Genomic DNA, 24472 nt, shown 5'->3' with positions numbered 1-24472 from the left:
TCCCACTGGGACCCCAGGCCGTGTCTTCGGCCTCACCCGACTGGGCAGGATGCGCCCGATGGGCACCGTGACGGCGGTGGGTATCCAGGAGGGGCTCTGGGTGTTCCTGTGTTTCCAGAGCACGTTGGGGCGCTTGCCCTTGGGGTCCGTGGTCAACAGCAGCTTGAGCTGGGCGCCCCACGACGGCCCGAACATGTAGTAGGCGAAGCGCACGCAGAGGAGGCCTTGCTCCCATACGGGGGGGCTGCGCAGGCGCGCCACCCCGCCCGGGCGGAAGGTGTTGGAGTCCATGCGCAGGTAGTAGCCCTCTGGGGGAGGCAGAGCCAGGGATGGTGAGGCCCTGCCGCCCCCCTTCCCAGAGCCCGGGTATCACTTCCGGCCGCCTCCCTGCACCCGGATCCACCAGTGTCCACCTCCCAGATGCCTCCCTAAACCTTCGGCTTCCTCACTTCCATTGGGGTACCCGCCGGGGGGCGCGGTGCTGCTGGTGGGGGAGGGCTCACTGGCCCGAGTCCAGGCCCCGTCATCTTTAGACACTTGGCTCCAATCACAGAGGGGTTTGGAGTCATCCTCAAAATCACACTGGGTGAGAACGGCTGGGAAGAAAGGGCCACTGTGAGGCCAGGAGAGGGCAGAGGGGAGGGGGTCGGCTGCAGAGCCAGTGGGGCTGGGGGGGGTTAGGAGGTGGGGGGAGGGAAGCAGAAAAGGGTTGCAAGGTGGCCACTAAGATTTAGGGTCCAGAGCAGAGATTTGGGAAAGGGAAGCTGAGAAATAAGTCTTCTCTTAGGAGAAATTCAGGGCTGGGGTTGGTGAGGGGCAGAATGACTAGGTCAGGGGTTGCAAACGGAGGTCGCAGGCAGGCAGGCTTGTCTGGGAAGCATACATTTGTTGTTGTTCATTTGAATGTGGATGTTTCAGGCAGGACTTGTACTCTACTCCTCCCCGGTTCCCTCCCCGCTCCATCCTCTGAGGGCTGCCCTTCACACATTTATTACATATTTATGTCATCACCCTGCCTGAGGGCACCTGGGGTGGCCACCCCTGGGAGGGACTGAGCAGCCCCGGCTTCCAACTCACAGTTTTCCCTCGAGCTGCTAGAGACGGGCTTCCAGTCCAGAGGCTTCTCTTTCCTTGGCATTGATTTGGAGACAGAGAGAAAAAAAATAAATGTGATCCTCATCGTTACCAAGAACTGTTAAGCCTCCAGGACTGTGAGCTTTCTGGAGGATTGTTCCTTTCTTTTTATCCATATTGTATCAACGTGTATGCAGTGACATGTATTTACTTGAAGGTTTTCAAATAGGTCACTCACAGCCTTCTCACCTTAAGCTGTCATCTGTCTCCTAGAAAGCATCTCCCCTCCAAGTTCCTCACATCCCCACTGGTCCCTCCACCCCTCTATGCCCTGGATGTCACCCGCGGGGTTCTCTCGCATGAGAAAGAACCAGTTTCTTTGTATGGGAATTCTCACGCAGCGCCTAAGCGTTTGGCCGTGAGCAATCTCCTTCCTTCAGGTCGAGCTCTTCCTGTGCTATAGCTCAAGTTTTCCCCACAGAGTAGGGACTGTATGCGTCCCATGTTGCCAGGTAGGTGTCAGGGATGGTATTGCCCCAACTGAACACACAGATGAGCAACACCTTAGAAATTCCACAGAGACGCCAGCTGCCCTTTTCCAGGTGGTGTGGGCCACGCAGAACAGCCCTTTGTTTTAGTAGTTCAAGTCCTGCTCGTTCAAATCCCCTCAAACAAGCTCCAGGACACCAAGCCACCCATCATTTCTTGCTGCTTCCTACTTGCTGTCTGTCTGTCCGCTGGGTCTGCTCTGGGTGTTGTCCTTTTTCTGAGGGCCCGACCTCTCTCTCCTCCCCTGCCATGCTCAGACCTGTCTCCCCGGCTCTGCACCTCCTTCCTCTCTCCTCGCCCTTCAGCTCTGTCCTGCTCGCACTGAGCTGCTCACGCATCTCAGGTCCAGGCTTCTGGGCTGCGGGGCTCCACCCATTCCTGTTCAGCATCCTTCTCACACCCATCACTCCCGCCTTCCTTACCAGGGCCGTGCCCTTCATCGCTAGCCCACTTGCCCCTTCCAGCTTCGCCCCTCGCTCTTCCTCAGAGCCACCCCCAGCTGCCCCCTGAGCCCAGCTTACCGGGCAGGGGTAGGCATGAGGCCCTGGCCCCAGGCAGCCCCCAGCAGCAGCAGCAGAGTCCAGACTGGAGGAGCCATGCGGGACCTCAGAAGCAGCTCTCAAGGGAGAGGAGAAAGGCGGAGTGAGGGGCCCAGGCCACCTTATTCACCCCCACCCCTCCTCGCTTGGCACCCTCCTGAGGATGCCATGAACACTGGACAGAGAACACAAGAAAGCTCTGGGAAATGAAAACTGTGAGCGCTGAAATTTAAAAGCCAGTAGAAGAGTTATACATTGAAATCAAGAGACATCAAAATGAGAGCAAGAGAGAAGGAAAGGAAGAAAGAAAGGAGAGACTTGGAGGGTTGGTCCAGGAAGCCTAACATTCAACCAGAAGGGTTCAAAAAAGAAAGAACAAAGGAAAAGAAATTACTTAAGAAAAACCACAGAAGAAGATTTCCCGGAACAGATGTAGGAGCCTCTTGATTAAAAGGGGTCTGGTACGATGAATGCAGAGAGACCCATGAAAGGCACGTCATGAAATTTCAGAACATCAGGGCTGAAGAGAAGATCCTAAACACTTTCAGACAGAAGAAAGCAGGTCACGTACTAAGGATCAGGAATCAGTGTGACACGGGACTTTTCACTAGCAACCACGGATTCTATGAGGCAGTGGAACATTGTCTGCAGAATTCCAACAGAAAACCATTTCAAACCTAAAGTGCTATAGCTAGCAACAGTATCCAAGGCGATGGAAAAATGGAGTAAAGTGAGGACTGAAAATGCTTCTTGGCAAAGAATTGAAAAAGACAAGTCACAGAGGAGGACCTACAAGCAGCCAGTATACGTTGGAAAAGATGTTCTGCTTCTGGGACTTCCCTGGTGGTGCAATGGTTAAGACTCCACGCTCCCAATGCAGGGGGCCCGGGTTTGATCCCTGGTCAGGGAACTAGATCCCACATGAGTGCCACAACTAAGAGTTTGCCTGCCACAACTAAGGAGCAGGTGAGCCACAATTAAGGAGCCCACATACGGCAACTAAGGAGCCAGCAAGCCACAAGTAAGACCTGACACAACCAAATAAAAATAAATAAATAAATATGAAATAAAAAAATTTTTAAATGTTCTGCTTCTGTTATAAGAAACGAAATGCTAATCAAAACTACAACTTTCATGTTGACAACAATTTAAAAGATTGAAGCATTGAGTGTTGGCCAGAATGCAGGTAGACACACTAAAATACATTGATGCTAAGACTGCATGTTGGTGAAAACGTCTTAGAAGATAATTTGACAATGACCGTTTAACTTTCAAATGTGCTTATCTTTGACCCAGCGATACCTTTGTAGGAATCTTCCCACATAAATACGTGCGTATTTTCACAAAGATGTACATACCTTAAAGACGTTACTTGCAGCATCATTTACAATAGGAAAAGAAATCGAGGTTACCTAAATGTTTGCCAGGAGTTGTGTGTTTGGATCGTATTCAAGGAATATTATTTATACAAAGGAATATTATACAGGTATTAAAAAGAATGGCACTCCTCAAAAAATTGACAGTAGAATTACCGTATTGCCCAGCAATTCCACTTCTGGGTATATGCCCAAAAGAATTGAAAGCAGGGACTTGAACAGATACTTGTACACCTATGTTTATAGTGGCGTTACCAAAATAGCCGAAAGGTGACAGCAACCCAAGGGCCCATAGACAGATGAGTTTTTTTTTTTACTGAGATGTAGTTGATTTACAATGTTGTGTTAATTTCATATGCACGTGTTTTGAGTAGAGGTGTAGAGATGGAACTAGGACACACAGACAGCTGTTCATGGTGGCTCCCTCCGGGAGGGGGTGGCCGGGCTCTCCATGCATTCTGCATACTTATGCGCACGACAAGGATGTTTCCAGGCCTTCCTGTGTAACGGGTGTGGTTCATTATAGGGACCTTAGTGAAAGCCATTTGAGGAGCCTGGTTGGGAGGAAATCAGACTGGAGGGTTCAAGGAGGGAGCGGAAGTTGAAGAAGGAATCCCACCAGGAGGGGACAGCGTTTTGGGGCTGTTTGGCCATCTAGAGGAGACTCGGAGGGCAGGTGCTGAAGTTAGGACGAGGTAAGGTCTTTTCAAAATAAGAGAAATTTGAGCCTGTATAAATACTCATGGGAAGGTGGGTGGGAAGAGTTCAGAACGAAAACAGCAGGAGGGGCAAAAGCCAGCTCTGTGATGGGGGGCGGTGGGGGGATGCACCATGCCGGTGCACATCTAGCGGCTTCCATTTTATCTGTGAAGTGGCAGGTGAATGGAGAAGGTTCTGCTGGCAAGAAGGTCACAGGAGCGCCCCTCCCAGGCAAGCTCCCTGGTGGTGCTGCCCACAGCCAGCAAGTCCCTACCTCCCAGCCCTGCCAATGCTAGCCCTCCCTCCGCCGCCCACCCCTTTCCACCTTCTGCCAGGCTCGACAGCTGTATCAATGTGCCTTCCTGGGGCTGGACAGATAAGTGCTTTGCTACGGAGCGGAGCGTGGAAAAGGAATCCGTGACTCAGGTCACTGATGACGGGAAGGGAAGGGAGCTGGTTGGGGAAGGCTTTTGGCAAGAGGTGACACCTGAGGGGCTTTCTGAAGTATCAAGAGGGACTTCCATGGCGGTCCAGCGGTTAGACGCTGAGCTTCCGCTGCAGGGGGCGCAGGTTCGATCCCTGGTCGGGGAACTAAGATCCCCCATGCCACGCGTTGTGGCCAAAAAAAAAATACCAAGAGATGGTAACTAGGCAAAGAAGTTGGGAAGGCATATTCCAGGAAGAGGGAATGTTCAAGCTTAGAGGGAGCATGACACTTGGAGGATAGCTGAGCGTGTGTGTGTGTGTGTGTGTGTGTGTGTGTGTGTGTGTGTAGGCAGGGGTCCTGTCTTGGAGGACCTTGAATGCCATAGCTTTGTGGAGCCACCAAAAGTTTTGAAGCAGTGGGTGTGACTTGATTCCACTTGCGTTTTCAAGAGGCTACTCCAGCATCCCCAGGTGGATATGGATGAAGGAGGGGCTGGGCAGAGCCAGGGAGATGGGAGAGGAGGTTGTGGAAGGTGAGAGATGGGAGGGGCCGATGGACGCTGATGTCAAGGTAGCGGGAGTGGGGGATGCAAGTGGATCGAGATCTCTCCAGGAGCCGCAAACAGCAATTCTTGCCGGCTCACCTAACTGAATCTCATGTTCTCCCTCTTTCTTAAAAAAATGTATTTTATTGAAGTATAGTTGATTTACAATGTTGTGTTAATCTGCTGTACAGCAAAGTGATTCAGTTGTACATATATATATACTTTTTCATATTCTTTTCCATTATGGTTTTTCACAGGCTATTGAATATAGTTCCCTGTGCTATACAGTAGAACCTTGTTGTTTATCCATCCTATATATAATAGTTTGCATCTGCTACTTCCAAACTCCCACTCCATTCCTCCCCCAGCCCCCTCCCCCTTGGCAACCACAAGTCTGTTCTCTATATCTGTGAGTCTGTTTCATTTGTTTTTGTTTCATAGATAAGTTCATTTGTGTCAAATTTCAGATTCTACATATAAATGATATCATATGGTATTTGCCTTTCTTTCTTTTTTAAAAAATATTTATTTATTTAGCTGCGCCGGGTCTTCAGTTGTGGCATGCGGGATCTTTTAGTTGCGGCATGCAGGATCTAGTTCCCTGACCAGAGATTGAACCCAGGCCCCCTGCCTTGGAGTCTTAACCACTGGACCACCAGAGAAGTCCCTGTCTTTCTCTTTCTGACTTACTTCACTTGGCATGATAATCTCTAGGTCCGTCCATGTTGCTGCAAATGGCATTATTTCGTTCTTTTTTATGGCTGAGTAGTATTCCATTGTATATATGTACCACATCTTCTTTATTCATTCATCTGTTGGTGGACATTTAAGTGCTTTCCATGTCTTGGCTATTGTGAATAATGCTGCTATGAACATAGGAGTGCATGTATCTTTTTGAATTATAGTTTTGTCCAGATATATGCCCAGGAGTGGGATTGCTGGATCATACAGCAACTCTATTTTTAGTTTTTTTTTTTTTTGTTTTTTTTTTTGCGGTACGCGGGCCTCTCACTGTTGTGGCCTCTCCCGTTGCGGAGCACAGGCTCCAGACGCGCAGGCTCAGCGGCCATGGCTCACGGACCCAGCCGCTCCGCGGCATGTGGGATCTTCCCGGAACGGGGCACGAACCCGTGTCCCCTGCATCGGCAGGCGGACTCTCAACCACTGTGCCACCAGGGAAGCCCTATTTTTAGTTTTTTGAGGAACCTCCATACTGTTTTCCATAGTGGCTGCACAGGTGTACGTTCCCACCAACAGTGTAGGAGGGTTCCCTTTTCTCCCCATCCTCTCCAGCATTTGCTATTTGTAGATTTTTTTGATGATGGCCATTCTGACCAGTGTGAGGTGATACCTCATTGTAATTTTGATTTGCATTTCTCTAATAATTAGCTATGTTGAGCATATTTTCATGTGCCTGTTTCACGTGCCAATCTCATGTTCTCTTCATCGCAAAATTCTTGTCCTCATTTCCCGCATGTGGAAACTGAGCTCTAGAGAAATGATGTCAGTTGCCCAGCAGAAGGGCATGGTGCTGACGGTCCCTACGAGGTGTCCTGCCAAGTCCCATGGTTCCCTGAAGTGCATCTAAATGGGGCCGGGGTTCCATCCCAGCCAGAGCAGATCTGCCTTTGTCAGTTTCATCAATAGCAAGTCTACGTGAGAATGCAGCTAAGAGGGTGGTTTTGCCGCTTCTTAAACACAGCATTGACGCTTGCTCATGGCTCTGTCTTGGCTGGTGGGCTAGCCTGGCAGCAAGATGAACTATCGTGAATCCAGAGTTCCTGTATCCCACGCCCAGGTGTTCCTAGAAATCTTCAGTTTCATTCCCTTTACTTTGGCAGCCCCCGTCCCTACTGTCAAATCTATGCCCAGTGTGCCTGGCCTTGGCCCCTGACATGTGACAGGGTTGCCTGGGCCAGCCATTCTCATGAGCTGTCAGGGAGGGGCCGGTGCTGTCATGCCCCAGGTGTTGGAGCGGGAAGTCCCAACCCCCTTCGGAGTCCTGGGGGCTCCTTCTGCCCAAGTGAGCACCCACAGAGCCCACGGAGGGGGTCAATCCCGAAAAAGAGAGATCCTCTGCCCCTTTATATCAAAGCTGGGGGTGTAAAGGATGTCCAGCCCAAACCCTGATCTCCCCTTCCTCCAGAGCAGGTTAGGAGAGCATTCAACAAAGGGACAAAGCCAGGAAAGGGTTAACCCAGGGAAAAGCAGCAGAAGCCAATTGATCCCCAGCCCCTCCAGGTTAGGCAATAAGTCCTCTGAGGGCTGCTCTCGCTGACCTCCCTCTGGCGCCGCAGAGCTGGACGGTCACAGCTTCCAGCCTGTCTGGGGGTGGGGGGTTGGTGCTCAGGCAGGACAGGAAGGAATGTGGTGTGGGAGGGAACCATGGGCTCTGCCTTTTGGGGAGTCCAGAACGGGCAAGGCCCCAGAGGCTTTGTCACCTGACAAGACTGACAGGAATAGGTGTGAGGGACCCTGGGATGTGGAAGAACCTGGGAATCACTCCAGGAAGCTGCAGCCAGTCCTGGCTTCCCTGTGTGTCCTTGGACACTTTGCTCATCTGCTCTGGGCTTCAGTTTCCTCATCTGTAAGATGGAGAGACCAGCACAGCTAAGGTTTTTTAAAAACCAGAAATTGTGTGTGTGTGGTATAATTTTTTTAATAACTCATTTTTTAGAATCGAGGAGGGAGTTTATCGACATTTGGGCATGACTCACGTAGGCTGGGAAACCATCCTGCTGTCTGTTTTTCTGTTGCCAATAATCTTTTATAATGTCACAGTTTTATGATGGAATTTTAAGAGGAATGAGCCTTGACCAGCTGGAAATAATGTAGCTAACATTCAGCCTAGATTCCAGTGTCTGAGAGGCCTCATTTAGCTAACTCAGCTCTAGCAACAATCACCTACTGTGGGAGACCAGTAGACTGAGTAGTTCCAGGAGAATCCCAGGTGGCCTGGAGGCTGGGGTCAGGCGGATGCATTGGTCAGCCTGATGCTCAGGCCCAGGAAGACTGTTTGGGCCAGTGGTACCCAGAGCCAAGAGGCTGCAGTCGAGGTGGGAGCTGGCGCTGCAGGAGGCAGATGAGGTGGGCCCCAGTGCTGGGAGATTTGGTGGTGGGGAGGGTGATAGGCACTTTCTGCCTTTCCAGGGAGGAAGTGGGCACCGGGGGCAGGGGATGGAGCGGGAAAGAGTTGGTAGCGAGAAGTGGATGGGACTCATGCCTCTCTGACTGAAGCTGTTTCCTCTCCTCTGTCCACTCCCTCTGCTTTCTCTTCTCCCCATGATCCTTGCTTCTAGTAGAAGAGGGACCCAGAGTCCAAGAGCCTGGCTCCTGGTCCTGACACGTCCTCTCAGTGTCTTACGACCTGGGCCAGACCCATTCATAATCTCTCCGGATCTCGGTTTCCTCCTCTGCAAAACGGGGATCCTCTCCTGTCTCTGCCTTCCTCATGGGGTTAGGAGAGCAAATGTGAGACTGCCCGGGAAAGCACCTTGGAAATCGCAAAGCACTCTACAAACAGAATGCGTCTCCATGAAACAGTTATGTAACCCGCTGACTCAGAACCGGGCTGAGCTGGCTCCTGTCCCACCCGGAAGTCAGAAGAGCTGGCTTGGTCACTTACCTGGAGGAACTTAGTTTTACTTTCCCTGTCTGACAAAAGAGGATGATGCCCTACTGTCCTCCTTTTTTCATGGAGTGATGGTTAGAATCAGAGCAGATCGTGTAAGTGCCAGAGATTAATATGTTGTTAATCATCGTAACAGTGGTGCAGAAGAAACTTTACACCCCTGGTCCGCACTTGAAGAACCTGGGAAATCTGGCCACGCCCTCCTTGCATATCTGTGTCTCTTCGCAGGGACTGTGGGTGTCACCAGGTTCTTCCCATCCAGGCCTCTCAGCGCCCCCCCCTCAGGACCCAGTCACATGCCAAGCTGGCTCTGTCTACGCCTACATTCATGAGCACCTGTCTTTTTGCCACCAGGACTGCCCGCTCTAGGAGGACACTGGGCTGTGAGTGGCACAGACCGTCTTTCCAAGTTTCCTAGCATTTAGTGCAAAGGCTGGAACACGGTAGGCACTCCGTAAATGTGGAATAAAGTATTTTTTTTAATATATTTCTTTTATTTACTAAATCAGAGTTTCTAAAACTGTTCCATCTGTCCTGTAAGATGTTCCACGAAAAAGAAAAGGACTCCTGTCTAAAAGTTCATGAAATAGGAAACCCTATTCCTTCCTTAGAGATTTATCAAGCCCGCTAGCACACTAAAGTCTGTGAGAAGTCCTGTAGTCGAAAAAGTGATTTAATTTTTTTGTTTAACATCTTTATTGCAGTATAATTGCTTTACTAAAGTATGTTTTAAAATTACGTTCTTAACCTACTCGCCCATCACACCTGACCCAGGTCATATACTTCAGGTTCTGTTAACTCCTTTTTTTTTTTTTTTTCTTTAATTGAAAGCAGTAAGAAGTCTGAAACGAAGTCGAGGAATAAGGTCAGGAGGAAAAAAGATCCAGGGGATGTTTAGGCAGCACATCAGGCTGAAAGGTGGACAGGACTTTGGGGTTATGAGTCCCAGCTGTTCAAGTCCCAGCTGTAACTTACCAGCTGGATTCCCTGGGCTTCAGGACAAGTCTCTTAGCTTCAGTTTTGCCAGCGAGAAAGAGAGATTCCTTCTTTCCTGATTCACAGCGTTGGAGCAAGAACCGGATGGCATGTGTGGAAATCATAACACGAATTTTTATCGAAATGCACAAGGTCAGAGTCCTCAGGGTTCTATAGCTTGTAGATTACTCTAGCATTTCCCAAGAGGGCCTGAAGAGGGCACTGTAGCCCAGAAGCAGGGTTGGCCAGAGTGAAAATTCTCCTTGGGTCCTGCCCTTGGCTGACTCCTCCCACCACAAGTTCACCCCTACCCTCTCACACACATATACTTGGCAAATACCTTCCAACCCCCCAACCTGCCCATATTCTTCCTGCCGCAGATTGCAAAACATTCCCTGCTTTGTGCATGTTTGCCGGGGTGCAGGCTGACTTCTCCGTTTTGTGATATAAGTGAAAGACCGATCCCCCCATCCATGTACGATAATGGCCAGGATCGGGGGTTCCCGCACAGTTCTGTGACAGCTTTTGCTATCTGCACAGGTCTCTCTCGGGCGTTACTTTGCAGCTGAAACATTATTTCTGGGAAGGAATTTGAAATTGATTGTCAGGGGAAAGGGTAAAATTAGAAGTACGAATTCCCTGGCGGTCCAGTGGTTAAGACTCTGCTTCCACTGCAGAGGACACGGGTTAGATCCCTGGTTGGGGGACTAAGGTCCCGCATGCGGTGTGGCCAAAAAAAAAAAAAAAAAAAAAAGAAGCAAGTAGGGATCAAGTGTGGAGTTGGAGTGAGTTTGTCCCATGTCCCCCATCCCGGGGGAACTGGGAGGGCTCATGTGGCAGAAATAAGAAGAAGAGGGAAGGGGCTGAGTGCTGGGAGGATGGGGGATCCTGTCATCTTGGCCTCGGGCAAGGTACTTTACTTCTTCATCTGTACCATGGGAATGACTGCAGGGCCATTCTCCCAGGGCTGTGTGAGGAGTAAAATGAGGTCACATAAGTGAACTACCTGCAGTAGCTCTGGGCAGAGTGATCGATCAACAAGATGGTTGTCTGGGAAGTTGGTTCCCACTGTACCCCACTCTACTACTGCCCCTTTGGCAAGTTTCAGGGTAGAGCATTCATGGTAACCATCCCCAGGCAAGGAAAGTTCCACTGGATTTAGAGGGTGCTTGTGTGCTGAGATGGCAAAGGCTGGTGCTGGGCTTGTGGCATTAGAAGAAGCGGCCACAGAGAAGAGGGTCCAGCAGGGAGCATGGGCAGCTGCCGCCAGCCCCCAAAGGGGCCCCTCCTGCTGGCTCCTCTGTCCTTGCCGGCAGCCGAGGCTCACTAAAGACATCAGCCTGGGGATTTTCCTGGCGGTCCAGTGGTTAGGATTCCGTGCTCTCACTGCCAGGGCCCAGGTTCCATCCCTGGTTGGGGAACTAAGATCCCACAAGCCGTGCGATTCAGCCAAAAAAAAAAAAAAAAAGACTTATCCTGGGCCAGATGCCTACTGAGGACTAGCCTTGAATGGAGCCACGTTATTGACCAGCGCGGGCAGAGCTTGTGGCCTCAGGCCCAGTGGGGTCAACAGGTCAGACGGGCCATGCGAGGCAGCACGTAGGGCCCGGCCCCCTCCACCTCTGGTTTCCCGGACCTGCAGCCTGCTGCCAGGATGGGGGCAGAGCCAGGGAAGTAGGGGTCTCCCGGGAAAACAGAAAAGCCAAGGGCCAGGTTGTGGTTTCAGTTCTTGCCAGTGAGATTGAAAAATACACCAGACTTGGACCCAGTGAGAGCCAGGAGCCAGCCCCCATCCCATCTTCACGGCTCCCACCACCCTCCTTATCCAGCGGGCTCTGCTGTCACGGAGTCCCCATGAGACCCGGAGAATTCATGGCTTGCCCCCTAAATTCTCCAGTCCGTCCTGTCCCTGCTTGCTAGGTGCAAAAGGAATTATTTGCCCTCCAGCTTGTCCCAGCATCACGCAGCATCGCGGTTCTGCAAGGCACTGAGATGAGTATCAGTGTCTCCCCAGCATGGCGCTGTCCCCAAGTTTAAGTTGAACTCTCTGAATTCCTCCTGCTTTGGAGACTCAGGCTGACCCTGTGACATCCTTAGATCTGAGTTGAGCTCTGAACAGTTCCTCTAGCCCCTGAGATATCACCGCTGGCCCTGGAGTGTCCGTGGGACAGTCTGGCGCTGAGCTGATGGCCCATCGACAGGGGTTGGGAGTGGAGGTGCAGAAGGCGTGGCACAGGCAGTGGTGGTGAGCGAGGTGGTGGACGTGCCCGGGGTGGGAGCACCGGGTCACCTGTCCCCTCTCCTGCAGGCCTCCCCTGTGTACAGCGTCAGCTTTCCCCGCAGGAAATTGGAGTAGATTCGGAAAAGTTTGCACAGAGTATCAACAGTGAACGTTCGGAGCGGGGCTGCAGAGGAGGCTGCGTTTGGAAGGGGGACGGCTCCCTTCTGCCAAGGAGAGAACAGGAGGTTACCAGTGGGGACCCCGGCAGGAGAGGGAACTTGGGACAGAATTGCAGCAGGGATGCCTTGGCGGGGCCATTCTCCCATTTCACAGAAAGGGCAAACACAAGTGCGAGGGAAGGTCCTACACGTACCTGGGCTCCCAGTGCCCGAAGCAGGGAGGTGAGGCTGCGCAGGCCGCTAACAGCTTTGTCCACGTGCAGCTGCAGGGCCTCGGATGGCTGGGACAAGTTGGCCAACAGGGCCTGGCCCTGCAGGATGGCTTCTGAGAGCAGGGCCAGGCCCTGCCAGACTTCCACAGCCTGCTGCTGGACCTAAAGGGAGTGGAGACTTGGAGTTAGCTGGCCCAAGCCAGCCCCGCCCTCCTCCCTCTCGGCAGCCCCAAGCAAACAGTTTTGTTGAATGAATGAATGAATGAACAAATGAATAAATGAATGAACATATTCCATTCAGCCCTCATCTTTGCTGCTCTGTTTCTTCTCTCTATCATTCTCCTTCCTGCCCTAGGAGGTTCCCAAAATGAGACTCCCCAAGAGGAAGGAAAAAGTGAACTCACCTCCATCCTCTTCCAGGCATAGAAGTTAACCTTGGTGTCCGGGACAGTGATGTTCTCACTGAAGCTGCAGCCCTCAGCACAGCCCAGCTGAAATGCACAAGCCTGGAGTCAGGGGCCCCAGGGGCTCCTGCTGGCTTCACCCCTTACCTAGCTTCCAGGTGTGCACTGGGGACTACCACTCTTATTACTTTTACTGGGGGCTCTGGCTCCCCGCTTCCACCCCTGAACCAAGTGCCGGGGGGGGGATCCAGGTTCCTGGATCTTGGGGGAGACCCTGGACCCCTGAGGGTGAGTTCTGTGGAAGGTCCTGGGGAGGGGGCCTCACCGTGGCATTTTCGGCCTCCCTGGCCTCCAGGATGTACCTCTCCAGGACTCGGCTGTCACAGATGAGGTGTGGGGGGGCGCCCAGGACTGGGAGGCCCAGAGGAAGCAGCAGCAAGGACAGCAGAAGCAGCAGAAGACATTCTAGGAGAGAGAGCTGGGCTGAGTGTGAGGCCGGGACTTGCAGGAGAAGGGGTGGTTTGGACCTGCACGTTCACCCATCCCGCTGCTCTGGCCCCGCGAGTCCTCCCGACCCGAACCTTGCGACCGCTCAGGCTCTGCCTCCTTTGCCTTCATTCAATCCCGCGGCCGCGTGCACACCCCACCCCCCAGCTACCGGCATCCACTTCTCCCGGCCAAACTTCAATCCCGGTGTGACAGAGGCTTCCCCTCTCGCAGATCCGAGTTGTTGCTCCCAGACCCAGGTATCAGCTCCCTCGGCACCCACGTAGCCGCCCCTCTTCTCCCTGGACCCCCAGTCCTCCATCGCGTCTCCAGCTCAGATTCCGACTTTCCCGGGGACTCCCCCCAGCCCGGCCGGCAGGTGAAGGCTGCCCCACCCCCCTTGCCCTTCCGGGGTCCTTGGCAAGTCGCAGGTCCTTGAACCCGGCCACCCCGGGGCCAACAGCCCCAGCGGTAAATTCCTCCTCAAACAGGGGCCGGGCGGGCGGGCGCTCCCGCGGCCGGGAGTACTCACCGCGCACCCCCATCTCCGCGCCTCGCCCGGCCCCTCAGCGACCTGGGGCTCGGCGGGTGCCCGCGCCGGGGGCCCGCATCCCGGGAAGCTCGGCGGGGCAGAGCCACCCCGCCGCCCGAAGGAGGGGGCCGCCGTCCGGGGCGCCGAGCCGGGGTCGGGGCAGAGCGCGCAGGGCCCGGGGCCAGGGTCCGGAGGACGGCGCGGCGAGGCGGCCGGCCGGGGTTGGCCCGGGGACTGTTGGCCCGGGGAACTGCGGCGGCGGCCGGGGGTCGGGGCTGTTATCAGCTGTGTGCGTGCGTGTGGGGGGTTGGGGGGGCTGTGTGCGTGAGGGGTCGCGGGAGGGGGGGGCCGGAGGGGTCAGAGCCGGGGGCAGGACGCCTGGGTCGGGGGCTCGCCGGGGCGGGAGCCGAGCTGCCGCCCCGTCGTCGGACCCCAGGGTCCCGGGAGGGGCGGCTGGGTGCGCGCAGCGGGACGGGCAGAAGGCTGCGCTGCGAGAGCAGTGCCATTCTGGGAAAGGCTGGGGACCCCGACGTCCCCCCAGGGAAGGGGGCGTCCCGGTTTTGGGCGGGGACTCAGAGCTGGGGCTGTCTGGGTTCTTGCGAGGAAGCTAGGGCTGGAAGCCCGGAAGGTGCCTGCGGGGCAAGTCAGTGGCCTCCTTCTCACGATCCTAGTTCTTGTTCTAGAAACCAGTGTTCTTGTTGAGAAATTTAACGGGGCCGCACAAAGCAAGAAACCTGAGGGGGTCTTCTCCCCCACTCCTCACTTTTGAAGACCCTGAAAACCCAGAAATTGAACTTTTAGGTTAGCCTGCATGGTAAAATTCTTAGGAGCTCTGAAATAGAGTGAACCCCCAGAGTGATGGCCCTTGGGATTTGCAGCTAAGCCTTTGTGGCTTCTAGGAAGCCCTGAGGCAGCGGGGGAGCTCCCGGGGGGGCGGGGGGGGGCAGGAGTCCAAGGCTAGCTGGCTTATCAAACCTTGGAAAGTGGCCTGAGTCCCTGAGCCTCAGTGCTCTCACCTGTCAAATGGGCCTCATGAAAGCACCAGTGCCAGCTCATGCAGCTTTCATAATAGACAGGGAAGTCCTACAAATACCGGCGGTTATTTATACATTCATTCACTCCCTCCCCAGTCCCATGATATTAGAGATACCTTATTCATGCGTTCAGTGCCTTCTTTGTGCAAGACAATTGACTAAGAACTTTTCAGGACAAAAAGGTGTTTTGAGCCCTAAGTCCTGCCTCCTGGAGTTTGTAGTTTACCATAGAGATAAGGTGGGGACACGGAACTGTGCACGAGGACTGGAGTGTGCAGATCCGAGCTGTGAGAGTTTGGAAGAGGGGGAGCTCACCTCTAGCTGGGAAATCAAGGAAGATTTGATGCAGGAGGTGACAACAAGCTCAGCCTTGAAGGGTGGGTAAGATTTCAATGGGAAAAGATGTGAGGTGGGTGCAGAGGCCGGTCCAGCCAAGTGCTTGGTGGGTCAGGTGTGTTGGGGCGAAAGGTGGGGTGGGGGAGGGAGAGGTGGAGATCAGACTAGGGTGGCGGTTAGGGAGAGGTCAGGTTGTGAAGGGCCTTGAATGCCCCTCTGAAGAATTTGGAGTTTGTTTGGAAAGATGGGAAGTATTCATTCATTCATTCATTCAAGAAATATACATATAAGAGTACCTACTCTTGGCCAGAGACCTGGGGATAGAGCAGTGAATGAAACAGACAAGAATGCCTGCCCCGGTGGAGCTGACATTCTAGTGGAGAGATGGATGATAAACACAGAGAATGAATAAAAGATAGAGGAGCTCCAATGGCTAAAAGAACTAAAAAGGCCCAGGAGTGTTGGAGGAGGTGGCAATTTTCGATGAAGCAGGCAGGGATGCCTGCTGAGAGGTGACAGAGGTGAGGGAGGGAGATAAGGGGTGGGGGGAGGAGCCTGATCAAAGAGGGGTTCAGAAAGATGAATGCGAGGGGTGGGGAGGCAGAGGCTTGTGGGAACTAACGAGGGCCCGAGTCGCTCCCCTGCCCTCCGCTCACTGCGAGCCTGCTCTCGGGGTCCTCCCCGAACCTGGTGTGCGGCTGCTGTGGCTCTGCACACCTCACTACGTCCTCTGGTCCCCGTTTCCTCCTCAGCACCCAGGCAGCCTCCCAGCCCCACTTGGCCCTCAGAGCCCAGCTCTGGGACAAGATCCCAGCTGTGGGACAAGCACACGCACACTCACGTCCACACACGTCCGCACATGCGTTCTGTCCCGACCCACAACACACCCCCCAGCCTCTGCTCTCTGGGTCCCCTGACTCCTGCGTCACTGCCCTGACCTGACCATGGAGAGGGGCCGGGGACAGATCGGGGGTGGGGGGGAGTAGACACAGCCGGAGGAGAGGAGGAGCCGTTCGGGCTGTGGGACCTGCTTCTGCCCTCACACCGGTTTGTCAGAGGTCCCCAGGCCCCTGCCTTCGAGAAAGGGAGATGGGCCCTGAGCACCCAGCCCCTAGCTGCTGGGGCCTGCTGGACAGGGGTGATGCTGGCTCATCCGCTGGGGCTTTGGGAGAGAGAACTGCGATGCAGCCTGGAAGAGAGGGCAGAGTAGAGGATCTCAGCTCACCCTGCACCCAATCCCTAAGCTGTAGTAATCCTACCAAGAGGGCAGAGGCTGGTTTAGGAGCCAACTTCAACCCAGGTGCTTGTGGATACTGCCCAGTAGGGTCCATGCATCCAGCCTTGACAGCAGGGGCCCCTGAGGAGCAGGAAGCTACCCAGGGCTCTCCCTCCGATGCCCACCACCCCCCTGCCAGTGCCCCTCCATCTGCCTGTTTGTATTTCTCTGGCACGGGGCTGGACCAGTGCCAGGACCACCGCGGAGGGTCTCCACACCATCCCCTCCAGTTATCCCCAGCCCTGCCACTAGAGCAACTTTCCCACTGAATAGCTCGTTCGTGGCATTCCCCAGAGCAGGAGCCTGCAGCGGCTCCCGGTTGCCTCTGAACTAAGACCCTCTGTGCTCTGCCATCCACCTACCTTTCCAGCCTGTTCTCCCACTTTGCTCACTCCCACTCGCCTGCATCACGTGAGCTCAGTTAGATGGTTTGCTGCTTCCTGCCCTTCGCTCACTATGTGCCTTCCACCTGGATCACCCTCCCCCTCCCACTATGGCTCTCAAAAGCCCAAACCCAAGCATTACCTCCTCTATGAAGCCTTCCCTGATACCCCAGCAGGAAGCTGTCTCCCTGCTCTGGGCTGCCATCCTTTATGTACACGTCTTAGGCCTCTCCTGACCGGGCCACCATATACAGCTGTCACAGTTGAGCACTGCACAACTCCAGGGGGCGCCATTCATATCGACCCTGATGAGAATGGTACTCTCTGGAGTCATGCAGCACAGGTGCTCTGTTAACCGGAGGAGAGAGCAAAGGACAGTGTAGGCAGGTCTTGTTCACCTGGGAGGCACTGGGCACCCAGCATGTTGCCTGTTTATGGGCTTCCCTCAAGTGTGGTTTGCATTGTGTGGTCCCTCCACTCCAGACACCTCAGCCAGAGAATGGGAGACCTAGAGGGAGGAAGTGAGCTCCTCATCCTCTGAATGCTTGCTGGAGCCATGCCTGGACAACCTAGCTCTGGGTTCGTGGGGGCCTCAGAGGCCTCCATCTACTTCCTGAGCAGGCAGCCCCCCGAGGCGGGGTCTGAACCAGAGGATGGCGGGGGTGGAGGCAGGCTCTGTTCCATGGAGTCTTCCTGGCAGCCAATTCAGACTGAAAATCCAAGAAGCAAATTTACAGCCCCCTGAGCTGTCGCAGACCCCCAGGCAGCACGAAGTCCCAGCTGCCTGGAGTCGTGTAGGGGACGAGGGGGGCCTCTGGACTTCTCCTCCCTCCTCCTTTCCAAGCAGTGACTTCTCAGCTGGGCTCGGGAGTTCAGCCAGCAGCCCAAAAGACCTTCTGTGCTGGGAAGTGAGGTGGCCGGGACCTTGGAGGGTGCGGTGGGGGAGGGCTTCCTGGCGCTTGGGGAACTGGGAAGGGAGTGAGGACTTGGAGAAGGGATTCCTGCCAGACAGCTAAAGGAAGTCCTGTGCGAAGGTCACTTTGGAGAAACTGAGGGAAGTTCTGCTTACTTGGCCACAGAGTAGCCAGTAGAACCAGACATCCGGGTTTCTGTTCTCAGCGAGCAGCTCTGTGGCTTCAGCAGGCTAATGGGGCTCGTCTGGCAAACAGGGGAGCCCAGATTGGAGGCCTGAGCTGTGCCACTAGCGCCTGACGTGGACAAGTGACTTTACGTCTGAGCCTGGGGATGGTAAAAAACTCTAGTAATCGCTTGCCAGGGCCGTCGTGGGATTATGTAACGCCCGGCACGGGATAATCAATAAATGCTAGCCATTATCACGGCGCCCTCCGCTTTGCTGTGGCTGCTACCTGGCTTTGGAGGCCTGGAGACCAAATCTGCGGCGTGTTCGCCAGCCCTCCTCCGGCGCCCTCCACTGTTCCCTCTGGGGAGCTGGGCGTGGGTTCACGACACCTTATCTCCGGTGTTGTACCTTTACCAAACAACTCACTGGTAAAGGTCATGGGGATAGTGGGGTGCGGATGGAGGTACCGCCGGGTGTACACATCCACTGCTCTTTGCAGAAACTTGCCACTGAACAAAACTGAGTGAAATGGCATCACTGTGGGAGCTGCGGGGTGGCAGGGGGTGAAGACACAGATATCAAGAAAAGTCTCACACTTAGTTTATTCAAAGCCTGGGGCCAAACAGGGGTTTCTTGTCCCATTAACATGGGTCTCCTCCCAAGGGAGGCCCGGAGAAGTCCCAAGGACGTTGGACTGCATGAGGCCTGAAGCATTACCAGGCCAGCTTCCTTGGTTACTTGTCTCTTGCCTCTCCTCCAGTGCTTGAGTCCTTGAAGGAGGGCGCCCACAGCACCAAGACCTCCACCTTGGGATCCAGAAACACTTCCCCAGATTAGGTTTCTGTGAAGTGTCAACCCCATCTTAGGATCTCTTGCTCACAAGTATGGCTGAATATTCCCAAGCTCCTTCCCATGGCACCCATCCTTTATCAGAAGACAGAGCTGCTAAGTTGGTCAGAGTAGCTTTCCTGTCCATGCAAAACTAAAACTAGAAAATCCTAACTTAAAACACTACTGGCCATATCAACGAGAGTAATGTTTTTCTCCCATGTAAGATCTTTGCAGGGGTGCAGTCGTGAACACAAAAGTTTCATTTTGTTAACATGGGGCTTAAGGATTTTGCATGAACTCTATTTTTTTTAATTTTATTTATTTAATTTTTGGCTGCGTTGAGTCTTCGTTGCTGCGCGCGGGCTTTTCTCTGGTTGCGGCGAGTGGGGGCTACTCTTCGTTCCTGCGCGCGGGCTTCTCATTGCGGTGGCTTCTCTTGTTGAGGAGTACGGGCTCCAAGCACGCGGGCTTCAGTAGCTGTGGCACGCGGGGTCAGTAGTTGTGGCTTGCGGGCTCTAGAGCGCAGGCTCAGTAGTTGTGGCACACGGGCTTAGCTGCTCCGCGGCATGTGGGATCTTCCCAGACCAGGTCTCAAACCCAAGTCCCCTGCATTGGCAGGCGGGTTCTTAACCACCGTGCCACCAGGGAAGCCCTGCGTGAACTCTTTAGGCTCTTCCTACTTGGAGGAACATAGGCCAAGATCTACTCAAGGTAGTTTATAGAAGCCTTAGACATACTCTTAAACCTCCAAGTTTAGCAAATATTTTCCCAAATTGTTCATGGTTCACTGATAACCAATGAGTTACGAGAACCTATTGCTTGACAGAGGCATCCTCCGATCTGTATATAAGCAAGACCTGCTGTTCATGTCTTATTTCATCAACCAGCAAGTAATTGTAGTACTTTCAGGAAAGTATATTTTTCTTGCAGCAAACAAGATTCATAGACTCTGAGCTGGAAGGGACCTAGGACATCCCATGAAGGTGAACTTCCACCCTCTGCTTGCACACTTCCAGTGAAAGATATTTGGTGTTTCTAAGGGAGCAGAGACTTGTTATAGGGTAGCCAATAACAAGCTGTCCTCCTGTGCATGCATACATCCAGCCATTCATCTGTCAGATATTTATCAGTTACTGGATTGCACAACGGAATCGCTGCTTCTCCTTGAAGTCGTCTCAGCAGTTTGATAAGGAACTCCCCTGATCACCCCACCTAGGGAACAGACCAAAGGAACAGGCTTTGTAAAAAAAAAATAATAACGTTTTCCTGTTACAAAAACAATACAGGATCACTGACCAACTAGAAAATATGGCTAAACCAAAACACATCAATTAAAAAGCACCCATAATGTCATTAGGAAGATGGAGTCATAAGTGGTCATTTTCACAGACTTCTCTCTTGGTGGGATAACATTTGCCTCACCCCCAAATCTGTGTAGCGGGATATCTCTTCCCTAAGGAACTACATTTGACACATGCCTCTAGTCCAACTTCCCTATAGGCTCCAGGGTTTGTTCCCCCAACTCCTGACCAAGCACTGGGAACTCACCTAGAAGGATCATCCGCCCATCCAAACCAGTTCATGAGCTCTGAGGGCCTCCCTTCTTCCCTGCCACGCGTGCCACAAAGTAAAAGCCGACAGGACTAATAACCCAGCCTTGTAAACCAAACACACACAGATCACCTTCCTTCCCCTCTCCCCATCCCCATGAAGAGGCTCAAACCATTCCTTAGCAAAATGGCTCAAGCTAACAATAGTAGCCCTTACTATTTTTTGAGCCCTTACTAATGCTAGGACAACTCCAAGCACCACGTAAATGATTTGTCTTTTTAAATCTGTCCTTTTTCCTATTAGTTTTTAGAGAACCAGGAGTTTATACCTCTCCAGGCAGACCTGGCGCCTAACACAGATTCCATACAACCAGTGGGTGCTCAATAATACTACGGATGATGAGAAAAGGTCTACACTCACCTCCAAGACGAGCGTTTCCAATCTGGCCTCTGGGGATCTGTTTTCGAAGTAGGAGGTCATTTCGCACTCTCTGTGGGCTCCATAGTGGTTGAGCAAAAGGGAGGGAAACTGCACCTGGACACGCCTTCTACCCCCATCACCTCCCAAGCTGTGATGGAAGACGCTTCAGAGAACCAAAGAGGGAGGGAAGCAGAGGCCAGCACTGGCCTCCCTGCAGAAGGAATGCAGAGCTCCCTGCCCGGTCCACCACGCATGGACTCCAACAGATGCGGGAGCTTTCCCCACGCCCCCTACCTGCCCTCACACCCCTTCTTCCTTCGGTGGCAATGACTAGGGGCTGTTTCCGCAGACCTGCCACTGAGGGAAGCCCCATGGGCAAGCAGTGAGAGAACTCGGAGTAGAAACAACAAACAAATAAGCTGGGAGACGTAGCTGCCAAAACAAACCAAATGCAAAAGGGCTGCTGCCACCACCTCTGCTGGGCCCAGGCCAGGAGCAGAGAGCAGAGCACATACGTGCAGGGACACACATAGTTCCCTCCAGCTCCCTGCCGGCTCCCCACCCCGTTACTGGGGGCTCCTGGACAAGGGAGTCTTGCAGTCAAGGCTGATAGGGAGGGACTTTGCTGGCGGCGCAGTGGTTAAGAATCCGGCTGCCAATGCAGGGGACACGGGTTCGAGCCCTGGTACGGGAAGATCCCACATGCCACAGAGCCCGTGCACCACAACTACTGAGCCTGTGCTCTAAAGCCAGCAACCCACAACTACTGAGCCTGCGAGCCACAACTACTGAAGCCCGCACACCCAGAGCCCGAGCTCCGCAACAAGAGAAGCCACAGCAATGAGAAGCCCGCGCGCCGCAACTAGAGAAAGCCCGCGCAGCTACTTTCTAGCTGCCCGAGTGACCCTCCAGTCCCAGAACACACCCTGCTTGTTCATGAATCCCCTCTGTGCATGCTGACCCCTCTGTCTGATATGCCCTCTCCCCTCTCTTCTGCCTGGCAAGCTCCTTTTCATCCTTCAAAACCCAGGTCAAAAGGTGGAACCATCTGAGACCTCACCAGGAAGTTAGCCATTTCCTTCTCCACACTTCTGTATCGTGGCTATTCTTACTTCTTACGTAACACATCTTACTCATTTCACAAAAAATAGGTATATCCACCTTCCCAACTAAGTGGTGAGCTCCTTGAAGGCAGGGGCCATTTCATACCCATCTTTGTATCCCCAGGGCCCAGCCCAGGCCTTGGTTTACAGTAGGCACTCAGCATGTATTCAGTTGTTAGAATGAAGCGCTAGTCCTTCTGTAAGGAGTTCACTTTCCTGAGTGGCTGGCAGTCACTTCCGCAGCATGAATCGCTCGTCAACAGGAATACTCAAGCCAGAGGGAGAGGTTTTGTTAAACGAGGAGGCTAATTTTCAGAACCCCAAACCAAACTGCCTTCCAAATTCTGTTACTAACATTTAGATCAAAGGCCTTCAAACTCCTGTGACCTCGCCCAACAGTAAAACTGATGTCATAACTAGCACGTATGTGTCTATATACACATCTATAACTGAAAGTGTCAACAAGATATTATCATTGAAGTTGTACTTTTTTTTTACTTGCTTTTTAAAAGGCTTTGACCCAGTAAATTGATTTCCAAGACCCACATATGGGTCACCACCCACTTTGATAAAAACTGCTTTAGGTGACTTGTTTGATAAACATGAAAAATCAGATCCTCCTACAAATATCCCAACAAAAAAGTACTTATGACCTGTGTGCCCAGTAATTCAAAGGGAAGGCAATCCTTTCCTGCTTAGAACAGCCCAGCCACAAGGGTCTGAAGGGCTCTGGACCATAGCTGTTTAGAACAATTTGGGCCCCACAGGACCAGGAATCAAACGAAGCAGTGTCTCAGTCCCTACCCCAGGCTGACACAAAGGAGGCCCCCATCTTTGTTTGCCCTCTTCACCCTTAAACCCTCACCTTTCCTGGGCCTGGGAACCGCCAGCAGAGAACCTGATGCTTTCCTAGCATACAACTACACCCCAGCTGCACTCCAGCAGGTAAGAGTATATACTGTATCTGCCCTGCCTTCTTCTGTGAGGATGAAATATTTTAAAGCAAACATTGGAATTGTCAGGCTTCTGCACTGTACTAAAGTTTGTTTTAGGTTGCAGTGTCCGTAGTACAATTTATGCTTTCTGTGACGGCAGGAAACACTGGGGTGCCCCTACTGTACCTAAACCCTTGTAAAGTTCTTTCCTACTCTCCTTTCCAGAATTTACACAGGGGAGAGGCAGTGCAGCGTGGTGGCAGGGCACCAACACAACTTGATACTTTTTATTGTATACGACAATGGTTACAGACCACAAAGGTTCAGGAGGCCCCACTGCTTGGGCCCAACAAAAGACAGTATTTGCCCTCTCAATTCAGAGTCCTCTGGGCTGCGAGGGGACAGGCTTTTTCCTACATGGCTCTGGAAGAAGGTCCAGGATAGCACTCAGTACAAGAAGAGCCACATCTGAGCCTAGCTGTACGGGGGTGGGCGGATAAGGTGGGCCAGCCTCATCTCAATCACTTGGGTGTGACCCTGAAGACACGGATGTGGATGGCCGAGTTGTTGCGGATCCGGGTCAGCGGCTCTCGCGTATCAATCTCTGGTTCCAGTTCATCGACAAGCTCCACGGTGGAGGTATTGGCAGCCACCTGCAAGGACCCGAAGCTGCCAGCCTGCAGCTGTAGGGCAATGTTGATGGCGCGGTTGATGGCCAGGCCCAAGCCGTGGATGTAGATCTCACTGCATGCGTTCTGACCCCGAGCCCCTCCATCCAGCAGTTTCTGGCAGCGGGCCAGCTGGGCCTTGAAGTCAGTCTTCATGTTGACATAAATGTCATTGGGCCTCCGGGGCAGGCGGTGGGGGAGCCGCTTCCGCAGGGTGTACTCCACCGGGTCCAGCTCAGCCTCGACGGCTCCGCGGGGCTCTCGGTTTTCGGCCATGCTGTGTGCCCTGGCACGAGGAAGAGACGACATCAGCCAGGGGTGACGAGCGACCAACGCTTCCTTTCCCACCCCGTTTCCTGCCCAAAGGGTGAAGCCGGGAGAAGGCGCACTCGACGCCTCTATTCCCTTCCACTCACCTCAAGCTCCCGCATCTCCCCCACCCCCAGTTCCTACTCATTCATCACATCGCCCCCAACCTCCAGGCCCCTCCACCGCCCCCTTTCCCCAGCTCTTCCGCACCTACTCTCTCCGGTCCACAGTGCTCTCCACGCGCCGCGGCCCGCTCCCCTGCCAGGGCACTCAAGCGTTGCGCCGACCGGCCGGAATATAGGGCGCTTCTCGCGACCCCCAGGCCCCAAGAAGGAAAGGTGAACACCGCCGGAACGCTCGAGCGCTAGAACCCAGCCGGCTCCTGGCTCCTGGCTCCTGAAAAAGGTGCCGAGTGCGCACGCGCGCTCGGCCCCTGCAGCCAAGCCCGCGGGATCCACGAATCGCCTTCCTGGCCTCCGTTCTCCCGCCCCTTTCCTGAGAGCTCGCAAAACCGCGCGATGTGTTTGAGTAACGCGAGGCTTCCGGGGGGGTGATGGGATCTACCACGTGTACGCCTCCCAGGCGGGGCGCAGAGGCAGGAGGCGTGTACCAAGTCGGAGCTGGGGAGGGTCTGGGAAGGGGAGGTCAGCTTTCCTGGGCCAATCCGAGTCCCCGGTTCGCGGAGGTGTCCCGAAGG

The 24472-nt window shown here is 53.6% G+C and overlaps 3 protein-coding genes across 4 annotated transcripts in view; all 3 read right to left on the bottom strand.

Moving 5' to 3' along the window:
- Window positions 1-1180, bottom strand: part of ZAN (zonadhesin) — a 31375-nt gene extending 30195 nt beyond the window's left edge. Inside the window, exons 1-3 of the mRNA XM_067705787.1 lie at window positions 1078-1180; window positions 450-596; window positions 37-308 (exon numbers count right to left, since the gene is read on the bottom strand). Coding sequence (XP_067561888.1) covers window positions 37-308; window positions 450-596; window positions 1078-1180 — 522 coding nt within the window. The remainder of the gene's footprint in view (window positions 1-36; window positions 309-449; window positions 597-1077) is intronic.
- A 10426-nt stretch (window positions 1181-11606) lies between these two features.
- Window positions 11607-13861, bottom strand: EPO (erythropoietin). The gene is made up of 5 exons (XM_067705225.1): window positions 13663-13861; window positions 13156-13295; window positions 12831-12917; window positions 12409-12588; window positions 11607-12259 (listed from the first exon to the last, which is right to left on the bottom strand). Exons 1-5 carry the CDS (start codon window positions 13859-13861, stop codon window positions 12101-12103), a joined length of 765 nt encoding a protein of 254 aa, XP_067561326.1. The 3' UTR covers window positions 11607-12100.
- A 9194-nt stretch (window positions 13862-23055) lies between these two features.
- On the bottom strand, window positions 23056-24204 carry POP7 (POP7 homolog, ribonuclease P/MRP subunit). 2 transcript variants are annotated; one of them, XM_067705785.1, is made up of 2 exons: window positions 23986-24204; window positions 23056-23752 (listed from the first exon to the last, which is right to left on the bottom strand). In XM_067705785.1, the coding sequence occupies exon 2, from the start codon at window positions 23740-23742 to the stop codon at window positions 23320-23322; it is 423 nt and encodes a 140-aa protein (XP_067561886.1). In that variant the 5' UTR covers window positions 23743-23752; window positions 23986-24204; the 3' UTR covers window positions 23056-23319. The 2 variants fall into 2 exon arrangements, with proteins under 2 accessions (XP_067561886.1, XP_067561885.1); XM_067705784.1 differs by having other exon boundaries at window positions 23990-24203.
- Between the last annotated feature and the right edge of the window lie 268 nt (window positions 24205-24472).

Source organism: Pseudorca crassidens, chromosome 15 (genome assembly GCF_039906515.1).
Source record: "Pseudorca crassidens isolate mPseCra1 chromosome 15, mPseCra1.hap1, whole genome shotgun sequence".
Taxonomy (NCBI): domain Eukaryota; kingdom Metazoa; phylum Chordata; class Mammalia; order Artiodactyla; family Delphinidae; genus Pseudorca; species Pseudorca crassidens.
Note: the sequence above shows the minus strand (reverse complement) of the source record. Positions and strands in the feature narration are given on the sequence as shown.